This window comes from Podarcis bocagei, assembly GCF_964188305.1.
Source record: "Podarcis bocagei genome assembly, chromosome: 5".
NCBI classification, from domain to species: Eukaryota; Metazoa; Chordata; class Lepidosauria; order Squamata; family Lacertidae; genus Podarcis; species Podarcis bocagei.
The window spans coordinates 96765660-96781593 of record NC_138129.1 but is presented as its reverse complement, the minus strand read 5'-3'; the positions used below and the strand labels follow the sequence as shown (position 1 = coordinate 96781593).

Below are 15934 nucleotides of genomic sequence, written 5' to 3'. Positions count from 1 at the left end.
TTTCTGAAGCCTTTTACTTCCTCTCCAGGGGTAGGAACCAGCCTTCTCTTCAGACCAACCGTGCCTGTGGTTTGTGATGGTTGGGTCTTTTTTGTCTGAGGAAGTTTCTAATCTATAGGTTTTCTAGTTTGTTAGGATTATTTGCTATAAGTATGTGAGGAGGGCAGATAATGACCTGGTTTGCAAGTAGTGCTAAAGTTTAGTTTAGGATGGGTATTAGTAAAAGGATATATTAATTATAATTGACTCTCTATAGATGCATGGGGGGGTTAACACAAAAGAAAAATGGCTTGTGCCTATTTTTTAAAACCCAGGGCTTACACATAAAGAACTCCAGTAGCAGAGTTTATTAGGCAGATTTAATGAAGCATAGGAATAGGTTTTTAAACCTTCTTTTTAATATGTTCTAGCTCCTTAAGGCAGCTAGCTTCCTTTCCCCCTTTTTCAGTAAAACAGAAAAGAGACTGCAAGGTAAGTTTAAAATACTTTACTTACAGTAAACTTAAACTAAAAGCTACTAGGGAAAATATAATTTACATTATTGAGCTTATCTAAGTGAAAACGATACCCAAAGGTCTCTACTGTGAAATGTCATTTGAGTTTGTTTGTTTTGTATTGACTTGTGTTGTACCCATTACCATGGTGTACTTACTTTCAGTTGCATGTGTGTGAAATGCTGCAGAAGACACTGATTGGGTTGAATTAACGTTTATATTAAAGTTTTTAATGGCTATATCCTGGGGGGGGGGGAATATTGTGTACAGTGGAACCTTGGTTCTTGAACGGCTTAGTTGACGAACAAATCGGCTCCCAAATGCTGAAAACCCGGAAGTAAGTGTTCCGATTTTCAAACGTTTTTCGGAAGCTGAACGTCTGACACGGCTTCCCGCTTGAGTGCAGGAAGCTGCTGCAGCCAATCAGAAGCCGCGCCTTAGTTTTCGAATGTTTCAGAAGTCGAACGGGTTGCTTATATAATGCAACCTGAATATTAAATATACATTTTCCTTATGTCATTGAGGCATCTTTACTCTTTAATAACATTTACTTAAGTATCCCAGGATTAGGCAGGTGTCATTTTTTATATCCATTATATTTCTACCCTGATTTGCACACTTCATTCAAATGGCTTATGTATTGAAAATGCTGGTTGTTATCTCTAAAACTATAATCTGCCTGGGACCAGACTATCTGTATAACAACCTTTTTCAGTACAAGGCTTTCCTGAGTGTTTAAATCCTCTGAGAAGCCCCTTCTTTTGATCTTGTAAACATTTGATGTGTATCTGGCAGGAATTCAAGAAAGACTTTTTTGAACTCCCTATTGAGGGAGCTTTTTCCTGTAGGCAGGAAAAATAATTTTATTTAAATAAGTATTAGTGAGCTGGTCTTTCTTCCCCTCATAGAAATAAATAATGATCTGTATTTTAATTAATTGTTTTTCACTTTGTATCTGCTTATCTGTTTTATTGGTGGTAATGTGTATCATGTAATGTGATTTGGTTATTTGTATTGTGAGTTTTATTATGAGGTGCTATGGGCATTCTTAATGGAAAGGATCCAGTACATGCTGAGATTGTTCAATGGGGGGAAATCTTAGAATAGCAATCATTAATTTCAGCTGCTGTTGTATTGGTTTACCAGAATTTATGCTGGTTTTCTTCCTTTGGACAAGGCTTCCACTTCTTAAAGGAAATAAATGCCTTCTGTAGCCTCGTTGATGATGATAGATTGCTGTTTACACAGCAGACCTCGCCAACTGATGCTGAGCAAAGTGTTGGACTTCTGGCCTATAACTACAAGAAGAAGTCAAATGAAGTTTCTCCTGGCAGATCGGGACAAAGATATCACTGCTTTAGTAGCCTCCTTTTTAGCCACAATCTTACCTGAAAGGTTTCCTAATGATTCATCCTTTCGGCGAACAGACAGGACAAAGCAGAATATCTAAGTGCACACGATCACAAGTGTGACCTTATGACCCTCGACAGCTTCACCCTTGTCCTTTAAAAACTTGAAATTTTTTATACTGTGATGCCAATAAAGAGATTTGATTTGTTTTGATACTTTAACAGTGCTGGAAAACTTTTAGACTTAAGACTTTTTCTGATCAATAACATATATATATATAGAGAGAGAGCCCCTATCATAGTTTAACATAATTGCTAAGCTTTCTGATGGAATTTGGTATTTGTAATTAAGACCTCTTGCTAATTCCTTAACATTTTAGGTATTATTTGTTTTGAAATTAAATGTGATTATCTAGCCAGTTTTCTACCATGTGTTGAACAGGATAGTTGTATTTAGTCACTGCTTCCAACATTTACATGATCCAGATCTGTCTTTGAAAAGGCTAGATCAGTTTACACTCCTTTTCTGGATTCCTAGCATCTAAGCCAGGAGTCAGCAAACTGTTTTAGCAGGGGGCCGGTCCACTATCCCTCAGACCTTGTGGGGGGCTGGACTATATTTTTTTTTGGGGGGGGAATGAATGAATTCCTATGCCCCACAAATAACCCAGAGATGCATTTTAAATAAAAGGATGCATTCTACTCATGTAAAAACACACTGATTCCCGGACTGTCCGTGGGCCAGATTTAGAAGGCGATTGGGTCTGATCCAGCTCCAGGGCCTTAGTTTGCCTACCCATGATCTAAGCCTCTGCCACTGTAGATTTTCTCTTTTACAGGAAGCAGAGATGGCTCTTTGTAGGGTCAAGGAACAATGGGAGGGCACACCATTTTATAATGGCAATTTCTCTGGTATTTAATAATAAAAAGCTGGCCCAATCTTGAAACATTCATTTCAAAAGGACACAACTCTTACTTTCCTTATCACTTTTTTTCAAAGGGCCAGATAACACTAATGGATATTCCTGTATTTAAAGCTATTCAGCCCGAGGTAAGTTTTTCTTATACAACCTTTTGATTTTAAATAAATCCAAGCCAGATTTCCTTATAATGTCAACCCATGCATGTATTCTGGAACTAAATATGTGTGCCAGTGTGTGTATGCATGTACAAATAATTTATGTTTCATGTTACATAATTTTTAAATGGTACCTAGTGGTGTCATCTGGAGTAATTTGGTTGACGAGTGAACTGTAAATTGGTAGGCAAAGGAAGAAAACGGTACAATGAAGTATACTTTTGCTATTCAGTTATTCGTCTTATAGATCGTATGGATTTGAACCTCTAGGGAGACAGGTAGAATTTTTTTTAGTTTTTGTAGTTTTCCTGAGTGAGTTTGAATGTTGAGAAAATATTTAATTCATGTTCCAAACATTCCATGATAACAAAGTGGAAGATTACAGATACAAGGACACTGAAGTTATTAGCCAGCCATAATTTCTGGTGACCACTAATTACAGTATTATTCTCCTCCAAGTCATCTCTGCTTGCAAGAAAGCTTGGAGCAGGGTAGGAAAGTGTTGGATATTTGGCCGAACCTTTGATTATGATGGGGTGGGGAGATTTTTTGGGCTGATGGCTGCATTATCCTGGTGGAAAACTTCTCAGCGGCCACACTCCATTAGCAGGTGGTGCTCAAACAAATGTAGGTATGGTCAGACCCACAATCACACATTTTCATTGAGAAGAAAGGCATATATTCACTTTGTGGAACTCCACTCAAAACAGTCCATTTTCTGTGGGCTGTTTTTACAGGCACATTTTCTGTCCTGACTGTGCAAAGTAGCGCTGACATGAAGGTAGTTGTTTCTAAATGAGAAATAATTGTGGATCAGAGCAAAGTACAGTCTTCTTGCAAGAATTTCTAAACCATTTTGTTGCATTTCCTGAAATTATAAACTAATTTTTTTAAAAAACTGCATTCACTAGCATGCATGTTTTATTTTAAAATGACTTCTCTGTTTCTCAAATGAAATCATGCACAAGTGGGTTAAATAAATGTGTTTTGTTTTGGGGTGTCCAGTTTGATAAAGCTATTCCTGCATGAATAACTATTCTGTTTAAAGGGGAAAATGCAGTTCTTTCGTAAGCATCCTTTAATGATGGCCTTCAAGCTGCTGTGAAATGAGCAGTTGCTTAACATAACAAATCCAGCCTAGGCTGTTTTGTTTTCTCTGAATATGTCCTTAACTTGCCCTACTTTAAGGATTTGCAATATTTGTGGTATACTTAATTCTGTGTACCTTTTTAAGCACACTCCAAATCAAATTAACATCTTCCAAAAAGAGTTTCTTATAGGAACTAACACTGTACCTCAGTTTGGTAAATACTGCTTTCACACTAGATTACAGAAGTGTTACTGTCACAGCCTGGCAGATATAAAATACATCATAGAGGTGGTTTAAAATAATTGTTAATGTTTTATCATTGAAATTAATGAACACTGCTCCTTTAACAAAATTAGTCCTGAGCAAAATTGTTTATCTTGGAATTATTGTTGCACTGTCTAAATACTTAATCACTTCCTAATTTTAGAACATACCTATCAAATCAGCAGAATTTGGCATCCAAAGCATTTTTACTAATAAAATCTGCTTTTGAGAAATAAACTTGAAATACATATGCATTAACGTTATCTTACAGTTAGCACTGAACAATCTGTGAGGTGCTGCAATCCTGTGTTCAGTCTGGCATCCTAGTAAACACAAAAAATGATCAGAGAATGGAAGGTGTTAAAAAGCAGTTGTAGGGATATAGAGCAGGAAAGGTAGAGCAGCAGGTAGGACCTGGAGGGAAGCAGGATGCACTTGCAGTAACCAGAAAAAGAGTGTGAGTGACTGCTTTTATCTTGTCTGAACATCTTGGCTGCTGTCCCAAAGGAGCTTCCACATAGAAGCCTCCACTCCCCAAGCTGGTAGCTTCCTTGCAGGTAGTGCCAGCAATTAGATCCTGGTGCAGAACTTGCAGTGACTAGACCAGGCATAGACAGCCTTTGGCCCTCCAGATGTTTTGGCCTACAACTCCCATGATCCCTAGCTAACAGGACCAGTGGTCAGGGATGACGGGAATTGTAGTCCAAAACATCTGGAGGGCCAAAGGTTGCCTATGCCTGGGCTAGACCAGTGGTAAAGAGAGTGCTTTGCTTCCCTAGCAAGTATTTTTTTGATGTTTAGAAGCTCCTGAGTCAGACCAAGCCTATACTCTGAGATGTCTTTACAGGTGAAGTCCACACCCTCTATTCTGTGGGGACATGTTGCATCTTTGACTTGTAAGCCATAAGGTGTTGAAACAATTTAAGTCTGCTATAGCTAGCATGTTGAAAATTATCAACTTGATGCTGATTTTGAATCACGTTCAAAGCTTAGAAGGATTTTTAAAAATAAATGTTAGAAGTGTAAGATATGAAAGAGATTATTAACTTAATGTGCAAGCACTTCATGTCCCCATTAATATCTTGGGATGGAATATAATTCAATCAGCTTCACAGTAATAATTAGTCTGGTGCATGCCAATATCCAGTCTAATAGGTAGCTTTGGGTTTACAACATCAGTGAATTGGGTGGGTCTAGGCAAGTTTTATTTTAATTGTGATTGAAAACATGGCCCATATGACTATTTTCTTTTAAGCACATACGAATAAGCACTTTTTGTGTTTTGGGTTAGCTGCCCATTTGTTGAAAATCTGACACGTTAAGAAAATATTGTCAAGCACCAACAAATACCAAGAATCAGCAGCCATATTTCAGCTTCTGTTAATGTAGCATTCATTCCCAACCATTCTAAGCATTCCTAAATTCATGGGGCATCCTTTATTAAATTGATTGGATCTTTTGACTGAAGGGACTTCAGTTATCTTATGTTCACTGCTGAAAAAGCAATGTCTGGGTGTTGTTCTAAAGTAATTTGCAATTAACTTCTTGATGGTTTTTAAAACTGAGTATGGTGCTGGAGGGATGTGGGTGGCGCTGTGGAGAGCCTAGGACTTGCCGATCAGAAGGTCGGCAGTTTGAATCCCCGCAACGGAGTGAGCTCCCATTGCTCGGTCCCTGCTCCTGCCAACCTAGCAGTTCGAAAGCACGTCAAAGTGCAAGTAGATAAATAGGTACTGCCCCGGCGGGAAGGTAAACAGTGTTTCTGTGCACTGCTCTGGTTCGCCAGAAGCAGCTTAGTCATGCTGGCCACATGACCTGGAAGCTGTATGCCGGCTCCCTCGGCCAATAAAGCAAGATGAGCGCCGCAACCCCAGAGTCGGCCACGACTGGACCTAATGGTCAGGGGTCCCTTTACCTTTACGGTGCTGGAGGGAAACAGAAAAACAGGCTTGATTTAATGCCAAAGCAAGGACGACAAGCTCTCCTACAACTGTCCAGGACTTCCACAATTCCCAGTGGCAATAATGCAGCAAGTTGACCATCCCTGTGAAAAACTAAAAGAAAAACCCTATTTGTAATTTAAATGTCTTGTTTCATAATAAACATTTCGGTGATTAGCATTAGCCTTTTTTCCTATTTTAATTATTGAAATGCTTAATTATTTAACAATATTTGACCAGTCAGTTTGACTGGTTTGATACCCTGCTGTGGATAACAAATATGGAATATGCAGTTGAGAGTAGGAGTGGGCGTGATTATTCACAGTACTGGCTACTAAGTCTTGTTGTGTGCTAGATCCATCTTCACAGTGTTCTTTAGATCATTTCACAGCCTGGAAGGCAGAGATGTAGAGATACTGTGATCAGTTTTCTTGGCTTTTCTTGTAGCGTGTTTTAGACACACTTTGCATTATAGAAAAATTTTTCTCCATCCCCCCTTTTTTTGGAAGCACATATCTCTTCGGGGGGATAGATAGCAAGGAAGTGTAAATGATGCCATTGTGATGAGATGATGCCAAGTGTCCTGAGGAGAATTTTTTGGTAGTCCATAGGTTGTAGCTCAGTGGCTCAATTCACATATAACAGCTCCCCATACTTTGGCCACTTCTACCAAAGCTTTGGGCTTGTATACCTCCCCCTCCCACTTTTGCATTCTTGGATCCTCTCCTTCATTTACTTGTTTGAAGTGGGTTTCTAGTTATGGTCTGTAGACAGCTTGCAAAGACCATAGTTGGCACAATTTAGATGCAACTGAAAAGTATTGTTTGAGCAAATCAGGAAGTGAGGGAGGGGTGTGTGATTCTGAGGTTTCAGCACAAACAAAACTTCGCCGTTTTGTATGAATCAGGCTGTTGACAATACTGTTTTCCTGTTTTGCATCAACTGGACATAATAGATGCAGTTATCAATTCTGGCATTTCACAGCTGGAAAAATCAGTGGGCAGTGCTGACGGACACAGTTGGACAAATTTAAGTATTATTCATGACCAGGTGACCGCTCAGTAGCTATTCCTGTCCCAGGTGGTCAGTTCTGTACTTAATGGTGCATTTCCCCATTAAATAGTCTATTAAAAAATTGTAGGAGAAAGTGTCAAGCCAAATCTTGCTCCATGTTATTTTACCTTGCAAGCTTGAAGGGTCTTATGCCGTTGTAACTTATTAAAAGGAAAGAACTCACATTTATATATCAGAATTGCAGTCTTATTGGCAACCATTAGGAAGAGTGTTATTTTGTGTTTTATTTGATGCACTGTGTTAACTGCACTGATGATAAAATAAGAAATTCCTACCTTGTTTCAAAATGTGGGTAAACAGTTACATCAGCCTTAAACTATTTCTCACTGTTAATCCAGGAACTGTCAAGCTGCGGTTGGAATAAAAAAGAAAAATACAGTTCTGCACCAAATGCAGTTGCCTTTACAAGAAGATTCAACCATGTAAGTTTTCAGTTTACATGTGGCACCTTTGCTGTGTACATCAAATCATTTCATTTACATGAAGCTTTAAAAGACGCAACTTATTTCTTTTGTTAAATGTTGCTGTGTATTTGACTGCATAGTGTTTTGGATTTCCTCTCTGGCTGCATGTATGATAATTAGCTGTTTTAAAACTGTTTTGAAACTTTATTCTTACTAAGCTAGCTTGTTGTTTACATCCCTGAATTGACCGTGTTTGGAGAGTGTGCTGAAGGAATGGGCAGAAGATGCACTGGGATCTAGCATCTGATATTAGATCAGCAAGAATTTCTGACTCCTAACTGTTTGACAGTATCAGAAACATGAAGGCCTTTTCACTTCTTTTCTCTAAACTAGACTGTTAGGATTCCTGAACAGTAGTCTAAGGTGTAGGTGTGGACTTGTACATGCAGGTCACCATACTGTATGGTTCATGGAGCGCCATAGCTTTTCAACCTACTAAGTTTTGAGCTCTCCAAAATACTGTCCTATATCCCGGCACTTCCATTGCGAGGTTCTTTCCCCCACCCATTTAAATTATCATTATTATTATTGTTCATCTTCATCTCCAGTGGTAGGTTTGTTCCAAAACAGACCCTCTTCAGCTCCTGTGTCCCTACCCTTAAAATTAGTTTAGAAGCTGCTCTGCTACCTTTTTTAATTTTAAGTGCCAACAGTCTGGTTCCGTCCCTTTTCTATAAGCCCAGGTTGTTCCAAAATGTTCTGCAGTGCCAAGCCCCTCCTCCCTGCTCCGCTGTCTCATCCATGCATTGAGACTACACAGCTTTGCCTGTCAAGCTGACCTTGTGCATGGAATTGGTAGCATTTTGGAGAAAGCTGCATTGAAGGTCTTTGCTTTCAACATCCTACCTAGCAACCTAAGTTTCCTTTCCAAGACCTACATTTCCCCATGTCATTCATGTCAACGTGCATCATGACCACTGACCCTTCTGCTAGGCTATCTAGATGACAGGTGACACCTGCAACCTTTGCACCAGGCAAGCAATTCACCATTTGGTCTGCATGCCCGTTATACACCCAGGGTGTTGATTAAATGGGAAGTGGGCAAAGGATGGTGAGTTAATTGGGGTTTACCTTCCTGGGGTAGATGAGTGGGCTTTTCTTTTTAACACTTTCCCAAAGTTGGGGTTTAGTGTAGTTTTTTCATTTACCATGGCCTCTCAAGCTTTCCCTATTAGGTAGAGCTGAGAACAAAGTTCTACAAGTTTACCACCCCTAGGTTTTAGCACCTGATCTATAAGTCATTACAGGATTTAGCTACTAGCACACGGTGCCTTTATTACTCTAGGCTGATGTTTTAATTAACTAACAAAGGCCTCATCCACAGTTTCGTTTATCCCGTGCTTCACTGGCCATGCTTTGGTGGCACATGAGTCTCTGGGATATAGCAAGTCTCAGCATCCAATTACAGCACAACACTATCTAGAATATAAACGCTCCATGTGCTAACTACATCTTCAGTGACAGTTTGCATGGCACATGTTTGTGCTGCACACAGCCACACCTTCATACTAGTGTATGCTATGGACGTCATGCTAGTGATGCTGGACTCACCAAGATGTACCATGTTGACTACAAACACAAGACATTTTGCAGAGAATATATGGAACTTCATACAAAGTTTCCCTCTACAGCTCGAGGCAGGGCCAGGATCTTTGCTAAAATTGCTGTGGTTTCAAACCCAGTCAACGAGCTATTGGCAGCATATACTATGACGAATACATCAAAGGGGGCCTTGTGGACAGGGCCTCTTCACAAGGTATAGCCAGAGAAGCAAGGACTGTATCCCTCTGTAGCCAGTCCCATAAGGAACTGCATTCTCCTCTTTGCATGGAGGGCTCAGAGGGCCACTACTTAATAAGGGTTCCCTAATAGTGGCCTGCAACCTTATTTCAGGTGGTTTGTCTTTTAAGAACAGAAGCAGGGGTTGAGAACAATGGCAGAAGTGACTGTTCTGGGATGGAAGTGACAGGAGGAAGCAACATGAAAGAGGTGGAGAGAGGATTAGGAGCCAGAAGTGCTCCTAATTTTACTGATTTACAATAAAATACTACAATTAAGATGCTGACTTTAGCAGACAATACCAAATTAGAAAAATATCTGCCGCAGAAGCTGTGTGTGTGTGTGTGTATTCATTAATTAAAGCCATTCAGACATATTATGTGTTGCTCATTGTTAACATATCTATTGCAAGAGTGGTCTGACTTTTTATGTCTATTAGAGCTGATGAATTAGTGTCTTCATTCTAAATGCATTCTATTTTTAATATCTATTAAAAATAAAATGGTATGAACAGCTTCTCATAGCTACATCTCACTGCAAAGACAGTCAAGGTCAGGTATTGGAAGATGCACATTCCATGAGACATAGATTTTCAGACAAATAATTGACACCAGTGTAGCAGCAGTTCTCACACAACATAGTTAATTCCAGACAATGGGGCTTTTCTTCACAAACTGGAGGTGAAAGGTACAATATATGTAGAAACTGCAATTTGCATCACCTACTTCCCCTACTTCAAAATCTGAGTTTAGAGGTTACTCATGCACTTTAGCACAGCTTCTACAGATGTGAAAGTAGTTAACTAATTAGCCATGGAAATACTAGAACCCTCTTGACATACTACAGTCTACTGCACAATACCCCTGCTAGTTTTAAAATTCAGAATGCTCTTACTAAAAGCCATCTGTAAGCCATTTACTACTACCATCCTTGCCAAATGTGAATACTGTTACACTTTTCGGAAGAGTGGAAGAAAATTGGAAGATGGTATTCATTGTACTGTTTATATTCAGAAATAGTCTTGAAGGAGAGTGATTCCAGTAGAAAAAAGTGAACAAAAAGTAGAAAATAAATGATTGTACGCATTAGCAATTGCTGTATATTCAAGTGGAATTCACACCTTTTTACAGAAAGAACAGGTTTCTTACTTAACAGCTATGGTTGGATTCTGTGGCCGCATAGACATCGTTTTAAAACTTTGGAGAGATGGACTAGTGTTCTGGAGATCTGTCCACCTGGACCCTCAAGAGGGGGCTCCTGCCTTCCTGGATGGCTCCTGAGGGGCTGCATGCAGTGACTATATGAGGAAGTTTCAGAGACGAACAGATTAAACTTTTTATTACAGAATGTTTTCATGATGTACAGGCACTGAAGCAGAGTATTCCTTACCTCTGAAAATCAGGTGCACACAGAGGAAGTTTTGACGGGGGGTGGGAGTAATTGGTTTGCTTTCGTTCTTGTTATTATTCTGTATTTTGTGTTTTTTATCTTGAATTTTTATGTTGCGAATTGAGATCTGTGGATGAAGGGTGGTATACAAATTTAATAAATGATAATGATAATAAGTAATACATATTAGTGGGGACTAACATATAACAGGGCAAGCAAGTCGTTTCCAAGGGAGGGAGGCAGCAGGTCTTGCTTATAGCAGCTGTGCTAGGTGCCGTTTGATTTTTGTATACAATTTGAATTCTGTTGTATAACTACTATTCGGCATTATGGGCAGCAGCATTTATTTGGTTCCTCTCAGTTTTCATGCCATATTGCACAGTTTTCAAATAAATGTAGGATGCATATAACATACAGGGGCATGATATTTTTTTTAAAAAAATCTTTGCTCTAGGGTGATAGCATGCTATGGAGGATATTGCACTGTACTTAACTAACAAGGTGAATAGCAAGAGCTACCAAATCCCAATTTTGGTGTCAATAAAAATGGTCCATTTAGGTACAAAGTCAAAATGGCAGTCAGAAAGTAAAATGGCTTTGCAGCGTAAAATTGCCCAATGCAGTGAGTTAGCTCATTTGTACAGGCTACATATGTTTCCTGGACCAATGGCATATACTTAACTTGTTTGCTTATACATAATGAGTCGGAGCATTACAGGGCTGGAGGATGCTATTCCAGGGGAGTGATATTAGGAATCTGGAATCAGCAGAGTTAAGGGGCGGTTCCAGGGGGATCTGGTGTTCTAGATAACAAAATATTTTCCAGGATATTCATAGATAGCCCAGCAATGTAGTGGGAGCCCCAAAGGTCCACCAAGCTTCATTTGTCACAATTTAGGTCAATGCTTTGTGGTTCCCAAACAAGTAACCTGGGTTCCATAGAACTCATCTCATATGTTGCTGGAATAGAGAATTTTTCTTAAGGGATCGTATTCCCTCAAGATTCCTAATTCCAGCTGTGGAAAATAACAAACACAAGAAAGACATAATTACACAATGGGGAGAAAGCATGGAAACAGGCTATTTAAAGGTGGGGCAGCCTGTCTTGAAGTATCCCATGGAGGTCTAGCAGCAGGCTGAACTATTGGCTGGCTGGGTGGAACAGACGGAACCATAGAACAGCTGGATTGAGGAAGACAGAACAGTGTTGTTTGATGGTGGAAGATAATTAAATATTTGGTTTCCAGGGTAGGGGATACCCGAGATGAAAGGTGATTGGACTGAGGATTAGGCTGGATGGAAGGAGTACAGTGGTACCTCGGGTTACATACGCTTCAGGTTACATACACTTCAGGTTACAGACTCTGCTAACCCAGAAATAGTACCTCAGGTTAAGAACTTTGCTTCAGGATGAGAACAGAAATTGTGCTCTGGTGGCGTGGCATCAGCAGGAGGCCCCATTAGCTAAAGTGGTGCTTCAGGTCAAGAACAGTTTCAGGTTAAGAACGGACCTCCAGAATGAATTAAGTTCTTAACCCGAGGTATCACTGTACTCCAAAATAATAGTTTTATGTGTGGTTGTCACTGCACATAAAAAAAATACAGGTTTCCTGTCACAGACTGATTGGACAGTCCTAGGGGGGAAAGGTGACGGTCAACACCTAATCAGGGCAGTGTCCCAAGTGCAGACCATATTTCTGCTTGAGTAGCAGGGAGATGCAATTCTTTTACTAATTAGATAAGTGTGGACTGTTTAGGGTGGGCTGCGTTGCCCCCTATGATTCTGCTGCCAGAAATTGAGCAGGGTCGCTCCGTATGTAAGTACCATTGCCTGACTTCTCACAACACCCTGAATCTCATTTTTTTCAGGAATTAATGCAGAATTCTGAAATTCTTGACTCTCTATATTAAATCCAAAACCAAAATTGTAGAATACATAGAACATATCTGCTGAGAAAATATGTGTAAGCAGGTGTGTCTTATTTGTTCAGGGATTCCAGTGCTCCAAAGGACTTCTTCATATAGCGTAAATATCAGCCCTGCTTAGTACTGCCACTGTATTGGCCTGGACATTGAGATTTCCTCTAGGCATTCTCAAGAGCCTGTGCACACCCAGGATGACTCCCAGCCACCCAGAACAATGACACATCACCAATTTATTCAGAAAGGCCCTTCAAATCACGTGAGGTGACAGGTGTGCAATAAGGCAGCAGTTATTGCATGATTGCAAGTTCAGAGTCCCATTGTGCATGTGTGCATGTCATTAGTCACGAGTCTAGCCTCTGTTCCAAAGCCATAAGAGACATATTTCTCTCTTGTCATTTTTTCCTTTTCAACAGTACATTAAAGCCCAAACGCCTCCCTTATATAAATTTTTACGCTTTGGAAAAGCTTTCCAACTTTAAATTATTCTAGTGGTAAACTTTGGGTTTTGGTTTGGAATTCCAGAGTCTCTGTGGCATCAACAGCAATGCAGAACTAAAGAGAGGTGAATTCCATGGCTGTATTATATATAAACAAATGTGAGGCTCTACAACTTCATTATGAGATAAACTAGGTAAACACTTGATTGGAGTGACAAATCCAGCTAAATTTCTCAAGAAACACATTCCTACTTTTATTGGAAACTAAACTTTACAATTCTCTAAAAGATACAGACTTCAATGTCGAGACTGTTTCTCACCACATGCTGTGTACAGTCATACCTCGGGCTACAGACGCTTCAGGTTGCGTTTTTTTGAGTTATAGACCACCGAAACCCGGAAGTACCGGAATGGGTTACATCTGGGTTTTGGTGGTCACGCATGCACAGAAGTGCCAAATCGCAACCCGTGCGTACGCAGATGCACTGCTAAGGGTTGCAAAAGTGCATCCCTCATTGATCACATTTGCAACCCGAGCGTCCACTGTACCTGAAATATGTGTTCAAATAATTCCCTGTTGCTCAAATCAGCATGTAAGTTTTAGTACCTCCTAGGTTCTTGATTTCCCTTTCTCCCTTAAATTCACAGTGCCTGCTTTGTTGTTGTCGTTTAGTCGTGTACGACTCTTTGTGACCCCATGGACCAGAGCATACCAGGCACTCCTGTCTTCCACTGCCTTCCGCAGTTTGGAACACTGTCCAACCATCTCGCCCTCTGTCGTCCCCTTCTCCTTGTGCCCTCCATCTTTCCCAACATCAGGGTCTTTTCCAGGGAGTGTTCTATTCTCATGAGGTGGCCAAAGTATTGGAGCCTCAGCTTCAGGATCTGTCCTTCCAGTGAGCACTCAGGTCTGATTTCCTTCAGCATGGTTGGTTTGATCTTCTTGCAGGCCGTGTGACTCTCAAGAGTCTCCTCCAGCACCATAATTCAAAAGCATCAATTCTTCGGCGATCAGCCTTCTTTACGGTCCAGCTCTCACTTCCATACATCACTACTGGGAAAACCATAGCTTTAACTATACGGACCTTTGTTGGCAAGGTGGTGTCTCTGCTTTTTTAAGATGCTGTCTAGGTTTGTCATTGCTTTTCTCCCAAGAAGCAGGCATCTTGTAATTTTGTGACTGCTGTCACCATGTGCAGTGATCACAGTGCCTGCAGTAAAGGCTAAAAGTCAATGCCAAATTAGATGTGATGCTCACCATATAGTTTGCCTTTGTGCCATTTTTATTATTAATAGCAATACTTTATTGCAGTGCTTTTTTCTAAAAAAAAAAAATGTGTAGGGGTACTCATATTGAAATACTGCCCCTCAATGAGACCAAACAGATTCACAAAATGTTTAGGGGTATGCGTACCCCTGCCCCCCAGAAAAGCACTGCTTTATTGAATTGGGGGTGTTGTGTTTATATAACTAACAATAAAAAGCAAAGTAAAACAAAACAAGGGAAAGGGGGGAGGAATGGATCAGTATTCACAGCTTGGGATCATTTTCAGTTTACAGAGGTATATTACCTGTACATTCAGTGTAGCCTTGTCAGCCTACTGATTTATATAATATAGCCTACTGATTAATAATACTTACTACTTTATTTAATCTATTACAGTGGTGCCTCGCAAGACGAAATTAATCCATTCCGCGAGTCTCTTCGTCTTGCGGTTTTTTCGTCTTGCGAAGCACGGCTATTAGCAGCTTAGCGGCTATTAACGGCTATTAACGGCTTAGCGGCTTTAAGAAAAAGGAAGCAAACTCGCAAGAACTCGCAAGATGTTTCATCTTGCGAAGCAAGCCCATAGGGAAATTCGTCTTGCGGAACGACTCAAAAAACGGAAAACTCTTTCGTCTTCTGCGTTTTTCGTCTTGCGAGGCATTCGTCTTGCGAGGTACCACTGTATATGTAGCTAGGTTATGTATGGTGAATAAGGATAGGCCATCTGTTCGTTGTAGGCAGCACAGCAGAGTGGGGATAGCCCTTTGCTCCTGCCTCAGTCCTGAGCAGAATCGGTCACACCTAACACAGCTGCTATTTCAGAATGCAAAGAGCAGCTTTCCTCCCATTGTTGATGACAGGCATTTGGGGAGGTATTTACTGAAACTGAAATTTGTATAGGGGTTGAAATTGATATAATATCAATTTCATGGTATGGTAGTAGTAAGTTTGAATTAGTTATAGCATTTAATATTTTTGAGTATTGGTACTATGTATACATGTTACACATTTTATCTTCTTAGTAGGTTCACTATGCAATTCTTGTTAAATATAGCCTGTTAATATAATTAGATTAAACAGAAAAACTTTAGAAATGCTCATAGTAGTGAATGAATTTGCATGTTTCTGGTAACTAATTAGGCTGCTAATGAAAATTAATTTTCATAATGTGAAAACACATGAGAATGCCAAAATCCCCAGTCTAACAATATCACTTTTTATTTTCTGTTTTATATGCATTATTACCACTTTCTTTTTTTTTAGGTAAGTTTTTGGGTAGTTAGAGAGATTCTTCATGCACAGACATTAAAAATACGAGCTGAAGTTCTGAGCCACTATATTAAAACAGCTAAGGTAAGAAACTTTTGTTCTGGAGCCTTTATC

At 39.9% G+C, this 15934-nt stretch overlaps 1 protein-coding gene across 2 annotated transcripts in view; it reads left to right on the top strand.

The window, feature by feature from the left end:
- Window positions 1-15934, top strand: part of RALGPS2 (Ral GEF with PH domain and SH3 binding motif 2) — a 97219-nt gene that overhangs the window by 22677 nt on the left and 58608 nt on the right. For both annotated transcript variants that reach the window (XM_081194420.1, XM_081194421.1), the window contains exons 4-6: window positions 2844-2894; window positions 7628-7711; window positions 15815-15904. In XM_081194420.1, coding sequence (XP_081050546.1) covers window positions 2844-2894; window positions 7628-7711; window positions 15815-15904 — 225 coding nt within the window. The remainder of the gene's footprint in view (window positions 1-2843; window positions 2895-7627; window positions 7712-15814; window positions 15905-15934) is intronic.